This window comes from Echinops telfairi, unplaced genomic scaffold (assembly GCF_000313985.2).
Source record: "Echinops telfairi isolate 266 unplaced genomic scaffold, ASM31398v2 ScPeMD7_443;HRSCAF=831, whole genome shotgun sequence".
Classification (NCBI taxonomy): Eukaryota; Metazoa; Chordata; class Mammalia; order Afrosoricida; family Tenrecidae; genus Echinops; species Echinops telfairi.
In genome coordinates this window covers 4032772-4044093 of record NW_022104341.1, presented here as the reverse complement: position 1 = coordinate 4044093, position 11322 = coordinate 4032772, and the positions used below count along the sequence as shown (strand labels likewise).

Genomic DNA, 11322 nt, shown 5'->3' with positions numbered 1-11322 from the left:
TTTTTTTTAATTTAAATGATAACCTTTTCAAAAATTTGCTTCGTGCGAATAATTGTAACTACTGGTTTTAATTATCTTGTTTTCTGATCACTCTTTAGAGGTAGCGTGAATAGGCTAATAACTGATGCCAAGCCAGAGCTGATCGTATCTCTATAGCTTCTGTTAAAAATCTGCATAATTTTGCCATGTAGACTTTCTTCTTGTTTGTCTTATGGAAAAAAGCAAACCATAACAAAACAAAACCCTATATTACTCAATGCAACTGTTTTACATCGTTAGAAATTTCTCAGTTTATATGTTAACCTTGTTTTAACTTTTTGTTTTCCAGATTGTCAGTATTTAAGCAGACCACAACATGCGTGAGTACAAGCTAGTGGTCCTTGGTTCAGGAGGCGTGGGGAAGTCTGCTCTGGTAAGTTAGCCACCTAACTCTAACTAATTAGTGCAGTTTTAGAAGAACTTTGATGTGTGCTTACTTTCAGATTTTGAGACCTAAGTAGAAAGTGTCCTGGAGGCACAGTGTTTAGGTGCTTAGGTAACGCAAAGGTTGGTAGTCCAAACTCATCCAGTGGCTCCATGGGAGAAATAGCCTGATCACTTATACCCTTAAAAATGGAAGGCTGGGAAACCTTCTGGAGCAGTTAGTTCTCCTCTGCCATGTAGTGTGAGTATGGTTGGAATCATCTCAAAGGTGCACAATAAAACAGTCCTAAATAGAAAAGTTAGCCATGTTTTCTTGAATCTTAAAATGTATTCTACAGGGGCAGTGAATCTTTGAAGAACCACAGGTATATAGTATTATAATGGTGTTCATTGATCTTTTCTGTTCCTAAATATTTATTGGCTAATATATGTCAGACACTAGTGTTCATGATTCAAAGAGGAATAGTATTGTTATTTCATTAAGGAACTCTGTTGGCATGATGGTTAAGTGCTTGATTGCTGATAAGTCATTGGTTCAAATCCACCAGATGCTCCTGAGAAGAAAGATGCAGGAGTGCTCTCCTGGACAGATGTATAGCCCTGACACCCTATGGTGCTGTGCTGCTCTACAGGGGACCACTATTACAGATGCTAGGGGAATAAATCCTGCATGGCCCTCATTCCAGACTTAAGTAGAATGAAGATTATTTTGTTGTATGCATGCTATATTCATTGATCAATTTATATTCATTGAACATCTAAAATGTCAGGCCCTGGGATGACAACAGTCGCAGTCCTTCATGGAGCTTATCGTTTAATTGGAGGTATATAATAGACATGCATAATATGAACCAAATACAGAAAACATAATTTTAAAAATACTTAATTATAAAGATGAAAGAGATACTCTGAAAGTAAAGTGTAGATTACTAAGAGAAAGCCTAGTGAACCTAAATTAGCATTGGAACAACTCAGAGGTCATTGTCTTAGTTTCTTCCTCTACTATAACAGAAGTATCATAAATGGGTAGTCTTAATAAAAATTGTATTCTCTCACAGGTTAGGAAGCTAGATGTCCAAATTCAGGGTGTGCTGGCTCTAGGGAAAGGTTCTTCCTGGTCACCTGGGTAGAAAATTCTTCCCCCTTGTAGCTTCTTATCTTCAGTTCCTTGGTGATCTCCACCAAGCTTGGATCTTTACCCCCTTTGTGCCAACTTGCTGCTGTGCCTAATCTCCTGTTTTTATCAGAAGTAATTAGTTTAAGAGACAGCTGATATTGGTGTGACCTCATTAGTACAACAAAGAAGTCCTTGTTCCCAGCTGGAATTGCATCCACAAATATGGGGATTAAGATATACAGCACAGGTTTTTGGGAGAAGCCATTCAGATGGTGTGTCTCAATGGTTCTCAACCTGTGGGTCACCTAAGACCATCGGAAAACACATATTTCCAATGGTCTTAGGAATCGAGACACTGCTCCTGGGTCCGCCCACATGCAGATATACTGATCTGGTGAGAAAGAAGCTATTTCAACCTTGGCACTGGCATTGGCTTTGTATGCATACTGTTGCAAAATGTAGCAATGTCGTTTACTATTGTTATATTAAGCCCGTTAGCCCTGCTACACCATGCTTCAAGACACAACTTCATTTATTTGTAATTAGAAGTAAATATTTCACAATATATAATTATATATTGGTTTTGTGATTAATCACTATGTTTTCATTATGTTCAATTTGTAACAATGAAAATACATCCTGCATATCAGATATTTACATGATGATTCATAACAGTAGCAAAATGACAGCTATGAAGTAGCACCAAAAATAATTTTATGGTTGGGGGTCACCACAACAAAAGGAAAACTGTATTAAAGGGTTGCAGCATTCGGAATGTTGAGAACCACTGGTGTATCTGAAGTAGGAGTGAGCCAAGAGGGGAGCAGAGAGAAATGATGTAAGAGGTAGGCAAGGGGGCCAGCTCATGGCTTGAAAACCATATAAAAACTTGGGACATATTCCTAATACCAATGAGAAGCCATCCAAGATGGATTTTTGGAGTTTTTTGTTTGGTTTTAGAGAGGGGTGCAGGTGAACAGAGTGGTATGTACATTTTACAGCGAGCACGTTGCTCGGTGTCGAGTCGAGTGGGCGAATGACAGGGTAGATAGATAGATGTGGGAGACTGGTTGGGAGCTCATGCAGTACACCGAATTATTTGTTATAGAAGCTTGATTAGGGCATGGCAGTGAAGAAGAGAGAAGTGGATAGGTTAGAAAGTTAAGTAGGGGATACAATTGCTAGAATGTAGTGCTGAATTGACATGAGAACTAAGAGAAAGGAACTGTCAAAGGATTTGACTCCCAAATTTTTAGTTTTGAGTTACTAATTTTTAGAGAAGGGACACAATGGAGAATAGCAGGTTTCAGCACGAAAATCAGAAATCATTTCAAATTTTGTTTGCTTGTGAGATGTTTGAATAGATAGGTCAAATAATTCAATTTTCAAGGTAAACACTTAAAAAGGAAGGCCTGTGTTAATGGTTATGGTTCCCAACAATATATAGATAGTGTATAATTTTATGAGAATTGCTTCACCTGTACGGTTGTAAATTAGTATCTCAGTAAGTTAGTGATATTCATGTTGTGACATCACCATCCAGAATCATTGTCAAACTTCTCATTACCACAAACACTGCTTTCTACACAATGGCTTCCTCCATCCCATCTCTTATAACCACGTGATCAACTTTGTATCAGTGCATTTGTCTATTGTTTTTTCACATAAGTATAGTCTTACAATACTAGTTCTTTTGTGATTGACTTAATTTGCTAAGCATAAAATTGTGGAGATCCATTTATGTAATGGCATGGATCAGGACTTTATTTTTCTTTAAGGCTGAGTAGTGTTCCATTTTATGCATGTAGGTATGTACATACCACATTTTGTTTATTCATTTATTGATGGGTGCATAAGTTTTCTCCACCTTTTGGCTATTGGGTATATGAATATGGGTGAATGAATTGTTGCTCTTGGAGAATTGCTGAGCCATCTGGTAATTTTAATTATAGTTTTCTACTCTAGCTGTATGGCTGCCATTTTGTATTCACACCAGTAATGGATAAAAGTTCCAGTTTCCCCACATCCTGTAAAACACTTGCTAATTTCCAGGTTTTTTGTTTTTTATTTTTATCTTTAGCTATCATTTTAAATCTTTGCATTATTCAATTAACCAACTCCTTTCTGAAAATATATCCCATACTTAGATCATGTATGCAAGATGACATGATCAATGACATCCATTATAACATTCTTTACAGTGGCAACATTTGTAAACAGCCTGAATGTCCCCCTGTGGGCTAGTTTGATATATTTTTGAATACATAGTTAGGGTCCAATACTTTAGAGACATTAAATGGAAGACAATAACTCTTTTACTGATTTATAATGATAGTCAAGATGTATTATTAAAGACAGTGAAGAGGAAAATGATACAGGAGGAAAAGGGAATAAGTTTTATAGAAAAGACTTTCAGTAGCTATAGGAGAAAGGAGGTGATCCAACTGGAAAACCAAAGGAATAAAATAAAAGTCCCTATGACTGAGTGAGATGTCACTGAAAATTGAGAGAGAGAAAATGGGACTCGGAGGAATAATGAAGGGGATTTTGCTTTTAGTTAGAAAGGAATGAGAACCGGGGGGTTGGTTTTCCTTTTTGCAAGTTGCTAACATCTTGTAGCAGGCAGTTGGATCCTCATTTCTGCTACTTCATCGGATCTGTTATAGTATATTACATGTTACATATCCTTTGGAAAACTCCTGTCTGTATAGTTTTGATCTTGGGCCCTAGACCATATTTGAGGTGCTTCTGCTGTAGTCTTAACGCATGTTAGGAAGCCACAGTCGACAGTTTCATTTTTCACTGACATACATTACTAAGGAGTTGAGATGATGAAGGTTTGGGCCTTGTCTGTATCAGGGGCTTCCTTTGAAGAATGTGAGCTTAGAAAAAAAAATTGTGAATTTCCTATGCAGATAGGGTTCACTCCTTAAGTTCTGACATAAATCGAAAAGCTCATTTTTAAATTTTATAATTTTTATTATTATTGCCTTTAATTATCAGTATCTTTATAAGAAGACTTTTTACTTGTCTTTGGGGTATAGAAACATTACATCTTAGAGTGATACATCAGCAAATTATGAGCTATAACATTTATACAGTCATACCAGTGGACTTCAAAAAAGTTCATAGAAAACTTCCCCTCTCTTAATTCCATTTAAAACTTTTGAAGCCCCCTCATATTATTAACAAGATATTAAAAATTAAGTAATTAATTAAAACCAATAACAACAAGTATCAAACCGTCCAAAGTGCAGATCGTCATAGCTGGAATATGTTGTGTCAGAAGCTACTTGTATTTGCATTAGTTTGATTACACTCAGGCTAAAATGGTATATGAAATACTCCTGGATAATTAAGCATAGATGTAGTCAGTCCACTTTCTTAACTTTTAGACAACAGTGTACAGAATTCTACTTTTAAACTAGGAAAAATCCCAATTACTCTTTTATACTTCTTTTCATTCGCTAAATGATGAAATGCCTACTTTCCTACTGTCTGCTATGAATTGAAATAAACTCAGTGATGGGGGAGTTGAATTTTTATTAGTCTGTGCTTACAGAGATCTCAGGGCAGGCATTGTTTTCCCATAAGACTTAGAAATAAAGAAGTTGGCAAATGGGCAAAATAACACTTCTGGGGTTAATGTGAAATTAAAATATGACTATTGAACAATTTAAAGTGACCAGAACATTGCAGAAAGTCACTCCATTTTAGCTCTTTTCCCTTTCCGCCCTTAAGGTGATTGTAAGACTGTTTCTCTCCCTTTCTAGGGGGTAGCTTTTGTCTCTAGCTTTGTCTCTCAGCTTTGAGAACATTGGGTTACAGTTATTGTAGATACATGAAGAGATGATAGAAGGAGTTTATTTAACTGTTCCCTGTATTTTAAAACTCCGTCTAGTGATTACCTAACTGTGGAAGGTCTGCAGCAAGATGACTGGTGGTTTTAAACATGACCACCTCCTTTCTTAATAAATGGACTCTATTATGGATATAGCTTTATATGGAAAACAAAATAACGATGACTTTCACCCAGACTCTACATAACTTTAATCTTTACAATTTTGTGAGGTTAAGTAACATCCAAGAGATTGTCATTTTTCTTTTTTTTAATCAGCTTGTCATTTTTCTTGTAGTCTTATCTGGTCTATGTTTTGGGTTGTTTTTTTTTCTCTAGACAGTTCAGTTTGTTCAGGGGATTTTTGTCGAAAAATATGACCCAACGATAGAAGATTCCTACAGAAAGGTAAGATGTGAAACTTGTATAATCATTCTTCCAAGTGACTCTTTATGACTTTAAAACTTTGTGTAATTGTTTTCGTCATTTTAAGTACTCTTGAGAAACATGCAGATGTTCAACATCTATTTTTAAAAGCTTCACTAAGACAAAATGTTTCTCCTGGAAGACCATCTAAGTATACAAGGCCCCGTGCTCTGTTACTGAGGAGTAACCTCTTCTTGAGTGTGCACGTTTTCTAAATGGAGAAAAGTTGAAAGTAATTAGTATTTTTTAAAAATTTTTGTGGGTTAAAGTTAAGATTACTTTTATACTTGAAGGTTAAGCTTGTGATTGAAAATTTAATTTTTGTTTAGTTGTATTATTACCTTGAAAGATATTTCAACTTTAAACTACAAAAAACTAGGTCATGTCATTCTGCCACCCCACCTCCAAAATCTACTTAATTATAAGATTACTTAGAATGATGCACAATTTTCATGCTTTTATTTCTCAGATGTATATGTGGGAACTATATACAGTATAGGAAAATTGAAATGAAAAATAATGGGAATTTTCCACTAGCTTTTTTTAAGCACTTTCATGTTATAGGAAAGAAGATAATATTTAAGAAAGATTAGAAACTGTAAAAATACTAGGAAACAAATGTTTTTAAAGATTGAACTGCAATGAATGTACAAATGTGCTTTACACAATTGATGTATATATGGATTGTGATAAGAGTTGAATGAGCCCCTAATAAAATAATTTAAAAACTGGGGGAAAAAGATTGAACTAACCTTTCAACAAATAGCAACCAGTGACCCCAAGGGTTTGTGGTTTGAAGTGTATCCCGGGGTGATAGTCAAGAGTCTACCGATCTGAATTAGCCCAGTACGTGTCGGCTCTTTAAGAAGGGCTCTGTGTAAGGTGGCCATGGCTGGAATGGTTGACAGTGGTCTCGGCCCTCATCGAGTTCTGCTGGGTGACCACTCACCTTTTAAAGCTAACACATAAAGACCCAAGAATTACACATAGCACATAATTACACATAATAACACATAAGAATTACCCCAGAGCTTTAGTGATCAGAAACTATCTACATTATACATCAGCAGTCTTGGCTTCAGTGATTTTAATAGCATGTGTTTGAAGCCTCCTCTTCAGTCCCAGCCAATACAGCAAATGCACTGGAGAAAATCATTGCACTTTTTCATTATGTACTTTGAATGAAGAGGAGAAAAGATAACATTTAATTTTACCTTCTCATTTTTCCCTTTTTCTACACAGCAAGTTGAAGTAGATTGCCAACAGTGTATGCTCGAAATCCTGGACACAGCAGGGACGGTAAGGATACTCCCCCCCCCCCCGCCCCTTTTTTCTGGAGGGGTACAGTAGATTTTAATTTGCAGAACAGGTTTTCATAAATTGTCTAATGTATATAAAATCATTTGTTATGTACTTAATTCTGTTCTCAAACACTTAACCAAGAGTTTTCTTCCAATTCTGCTATTCATTGTACTGGTTCCTAGTCTGATAACTAGGGAACAGGGAAATCGTGTATTATGTCTTAAGCTGTTAGTCATGGTGACCTTCTGTACAGTACAGCAGACACTGCCGGTCCAGCCATGCTCGCAGTTGTTCCTGTGTTCCGAGTTGTCCCACTGTTGCGGGAACTGTGTCAGTTAAAAGATCCCATAGCTTACTCACGATGATTGGTATTTCAATTGCTCCAGAATACATTCAAGATGTCAGATATAATTGCATGCTTTTGATTCTAGGAACAATTTACAGCAATGAGGGATTTGTATATGAAGAATGGCCAAGGATTTGCACTAGTATATTCTATTACAGCTCAGTCTACATTTAATGACTTACAAGACCTGAGAGAACAGATTTTACGGGTTAAGGACACAGAAGATGTAAGTATACTTCCAACTCAAATAAGTCATACTATAGTTTCTGTGAGTGATTTAAAATGTTTGTTTTCTGTAAATTAGTTGAGAATTTGGAGGGTGTCTACCAGGTAAAAGGACCTCTCTGCTGGCAGGTGGGGGGTTCTAAATTAGCTTACAGGTTATATCCTGAGATGGATTGTAAAATGAGGGACTACATGCTCTTTGCTCATTGTGCTATATGGGTAGTAAGTGCATAGAGAAAGCGGAGGAAAGTGTTAAGACTTTCATTAACTGAGTTTTTCCTTTATTTTGTTAATTTTATTTTTGTTTTAGGATTCTTGACCTTTTTGAATCATATTTTTGTTTTTTTAAGGGACAAGTTATTTCCATGTTTGCATTAGTTTTGAACTACAGAGTTTTCTTTTCAGCTATCAATTAGGAAATGAAATTGTGATTCTACCTGTCTGTGTCTGTGTGTGTTCTCTGTAATTATTATTGTGAGCGTATGCATCCACTCAGGACCTTGACTTTGGGTAATGTGGTAGACAGGAGGAATTTATACTGAATGACCCATGCCCAGCCGTAACCTGATGAATACTTTTTTCCTTCCTGTGACTAATTTATGCAAGCAAGTTCTGTTTTCATAGACAGAGGTATGCAACTCACTGAACTCTAGTAATGTTAATCCCTTATATTTTATGGAATGAACTGAAAAAAATACGGTTGTCGATGTTGAAATTATCATGTGTTAAACATTCTAGGCCTATTTTTGGTATAATAGCCATCATGTTTCTTGTGTAGTTTTGTTTTGGTAAAGTGTCCTTGACATTACAAAAGATTTTGTTGTCTGGAAACGCACCTTTGTTAGCTGCTCATTTTATTGGAAGTAGGAAGTTGATTGTACATGCTACGGAGAAAAATGGAAATATAATGCTCTTTTGTGACATTATTTTTAATTTTTAATCCTCTGATCATTGTTGGACCTGTGAGTTGAAGCACCTTGACTCACACTTAGGCTTTTTCTGTACTGCAGGGGATTCCTTGCCCTTGGGATTTTTATGCTTGGGTTCCGCTATAATACTAGCCACGTGAAATTTTTAGTGGTATAATCTTAATTTAGCAGTTGAATGTATGTGGTACTTCTGCATTGCTTTTCTGCCTTCCTGTCCATCTAGTGCCTCCTCCCCACCCCGACCACTGCACACCCATGTACCTGTGTTTTAAGTACTGGGCAGGGAAGCATACAATCTCAGCTGATACATTTCAGTTAGTGGCAGGTAGTTGCTTACTTGTAAGAAGCTAATGGGTAAAAAATATGTCAGTGCTCATTATATGTTTTCCTTTTCTCTTTTCTCAGGTTCCAATGATTTTGGTTGGCAATAAATGTGACCTGGAAGATGAGCGAGTAGTTGGCAAAGAGCAGGGTCAGAATTTAGCAAGACAGTGGTGTAACTGTGCCTTTTTAGAATCTTCTGCGAAGTCGAAGATCAATGTTAACGAGGTAACCTACAGCTATGGACAACACAAAAAAATGTCTTTTAAAATTTAGTTTCCTTTAAGATGACAATAACAAAAATGTTTTTTAAACAAAATTTTAATGCCTTTTGCCCTTTTAATTGATCTAGGTTATTGTAAAGAAAACAATAATTTCAGGAACTAGTATTTGCATAAGACCACTTCGATCGTTATAATGAGAGCACTTAAATTTACCTTACTGGAAAAGAGGATGTTCAAATTTACAACTGGTGTTTCTAAATGATATACAGAAAGTAGAGTCTGAAAATTGTCACAGTACCCTTTTGTTATAACCAGTATCTCGGCTACAATGTGGAAGACGAAAATAGAAGGCTTAAAGTACTTATTATAATGAGTTTATTTTATAATGATGTATATAGATAGTATATACATCAACAGCACAGACTTTGGTATCCTGAGCCGCACATGACCTTGCAGTGCACAAATAGCTGAATAACTGACTCAAAGGGAGGCATCCGTTTGTATGTACTGGAGTTGTGTCAGATATGTGGGACCATGTAATTGTAATTCACTCACAGTTCAGATAACGCAGAGGTAATAGGCCCTTTTTTTTTTGGCCTCTGAGAACATAACTGTGGATGGAAGTATTCAAACAGGTAAGCTGCTTCCCTCGATACACAGGGCCAAAAGTTTCCCAGGCCCCTATATAAATAGTGCAATGTCCCATTGCCTCCATCAACCATTTATCTGCAATGCAAAAATGATTGAATCTTTATTAGCCTGTGTGCTCGTCCTTTGTAACATCACAAAGTAGAGAATTTAGATTCCTTAAGCCAGAGAACAGAGTAAGGGTGGATTAGGTTATCAGTCTGATGAGGTTTTTTAATGTTTTGTTTTTCCTTACTGTTCCTCTCTAACCTTTGGTTTTGCAGGTCATTTTCCCCTGTAATACTATTTTTAGACTATTGTTGCCTGGCTTTAAAAATTACCAGATAATTTTAAATACTTGGCAAGAAAAAAATTAAGCTTGCCACACAATTTCTGTCAAGAATGTCAAAGCTTGCTTTTTTTAATGTAAAACCAATTTTAATAAGTACACAAAAACAGAACGTTCATAGTTTTTATTTCTCCAAAGAGTCGTCCAGACAGACCCTGTTCCTGCCTGAAAGAACTTTACCTCCCAGTGGGTGACAAGTCCTGCTGATATCTCCAAAGCCAATTATTTCCCTTTCCCCGACAAGTCCATGAAAGGCAGTTTTATAAGCTTCCAGCTCCAGCTATCTCTGGTGGTAGAATCCGTTTCCTAGATGTTATTTTGAAAAATGGAGCTAATCATAAAAGCTTCATTTTTAGCAGTCTTAGGTTTCCAAAGGAAAATCGAGACCCTTAAATCATTTTAAAATAAAGCACATTCGCTTTGGTAGATGTACTGGTACTTGGATGTACAGTCGGCAGATGCTTGGCCTTACCAACCCCTTGCTGTCCTGGCCTCACCCTTGCTGATAACCCTCCCATCAATGTTTGAGGGGGAAACTAGGTAGGGCTGGGGCCTAGTGCTAGGATCTCCTCCTACGGGAGCTGAAACACTATGGAAAGGAGCCGTTTCTCCCCCTTTAGTAGTAGTCTGTTGGGGGAACCTCCATGCTAGGAAGCTAGCCCCTTGGTACGGCCTCCCATGCAGCAGCACTGTCTTTCTAGAGCAGCCTTGTAACGCCAGCCCTTGACATGAGGGTTTCTGAAAGAAAACTACTGAACTAAAACAAAATGAAACTGTATTAGCCACCTGAAGCACCTTTATTTGTGGGGAGAAAAGAATGCAGATTCCATGCTAGTTCTTGAGAGTGTAATTAATCATTTGCATTTCTTTCTATGTATTTTATCGCCTTATAATCCAGCTTCAGGGTTCCTCTGATCATTAACAGGTCTTAGACAGCTAAGACCTCGCAAATGTGTGTGATTGCTGAATTTCTAAAAATAAAGGGATGGTACTTTCACAAGATTAAATTCTTGGCCTCAAGTTTGACAACAGCCCAGGCGTCGGCTCCCGAGCCCTCTGTTACTCTGGTGTTCTTTTTAGCTCTCCTCCACAACATGCCTCCTGTGTTCTGAAACGGTAGTGCACAGCTGTACCAGAATCACACCCCTCCCTTGATTCCACTCAGCAACTCCTCACTCACTGCGGAAGCTGGAAT

The 11322-nt window shown here is 37.1% G+C and overlaps 1 protein-coding gene across 1 annotated transcript in view; it reads left to right on the top strand.

Annotated features, from left to right (window-relative positions):
- Positions 1 to 322: 322 nt before the first annotated feature.
- RAP1A (RAP1A, member of RAS oncogene family) overlaps positions 323 to 11322 on the top strand; it is a 21623-nt gene continuing 10623 nt past the window's right edge. Inside the window, exons 1-5 of the mRNA XM_004699182.3 lie at positions 323 to 412; positions 5718 to 5786; positions 7047 to 7103; positions 7538 to 7678; positions 9012 to 9155. Coding sequence (XP_004699239.1) covers positions 356 to 412; positions 5718 to 5786; positions 7047 to 7103; positions 7538 to 7678; positions 9012 to 9155 — 468 coding nt within the window. The 5' untranslated portion in view covers positions 323 to 355. The remainder of the gene's footprint in view (positions 413 to 5717; positions 5787 to 7046; positions 7104 to 7537; positions 7679 to 9011; positions 9156 to 11322) is intronic.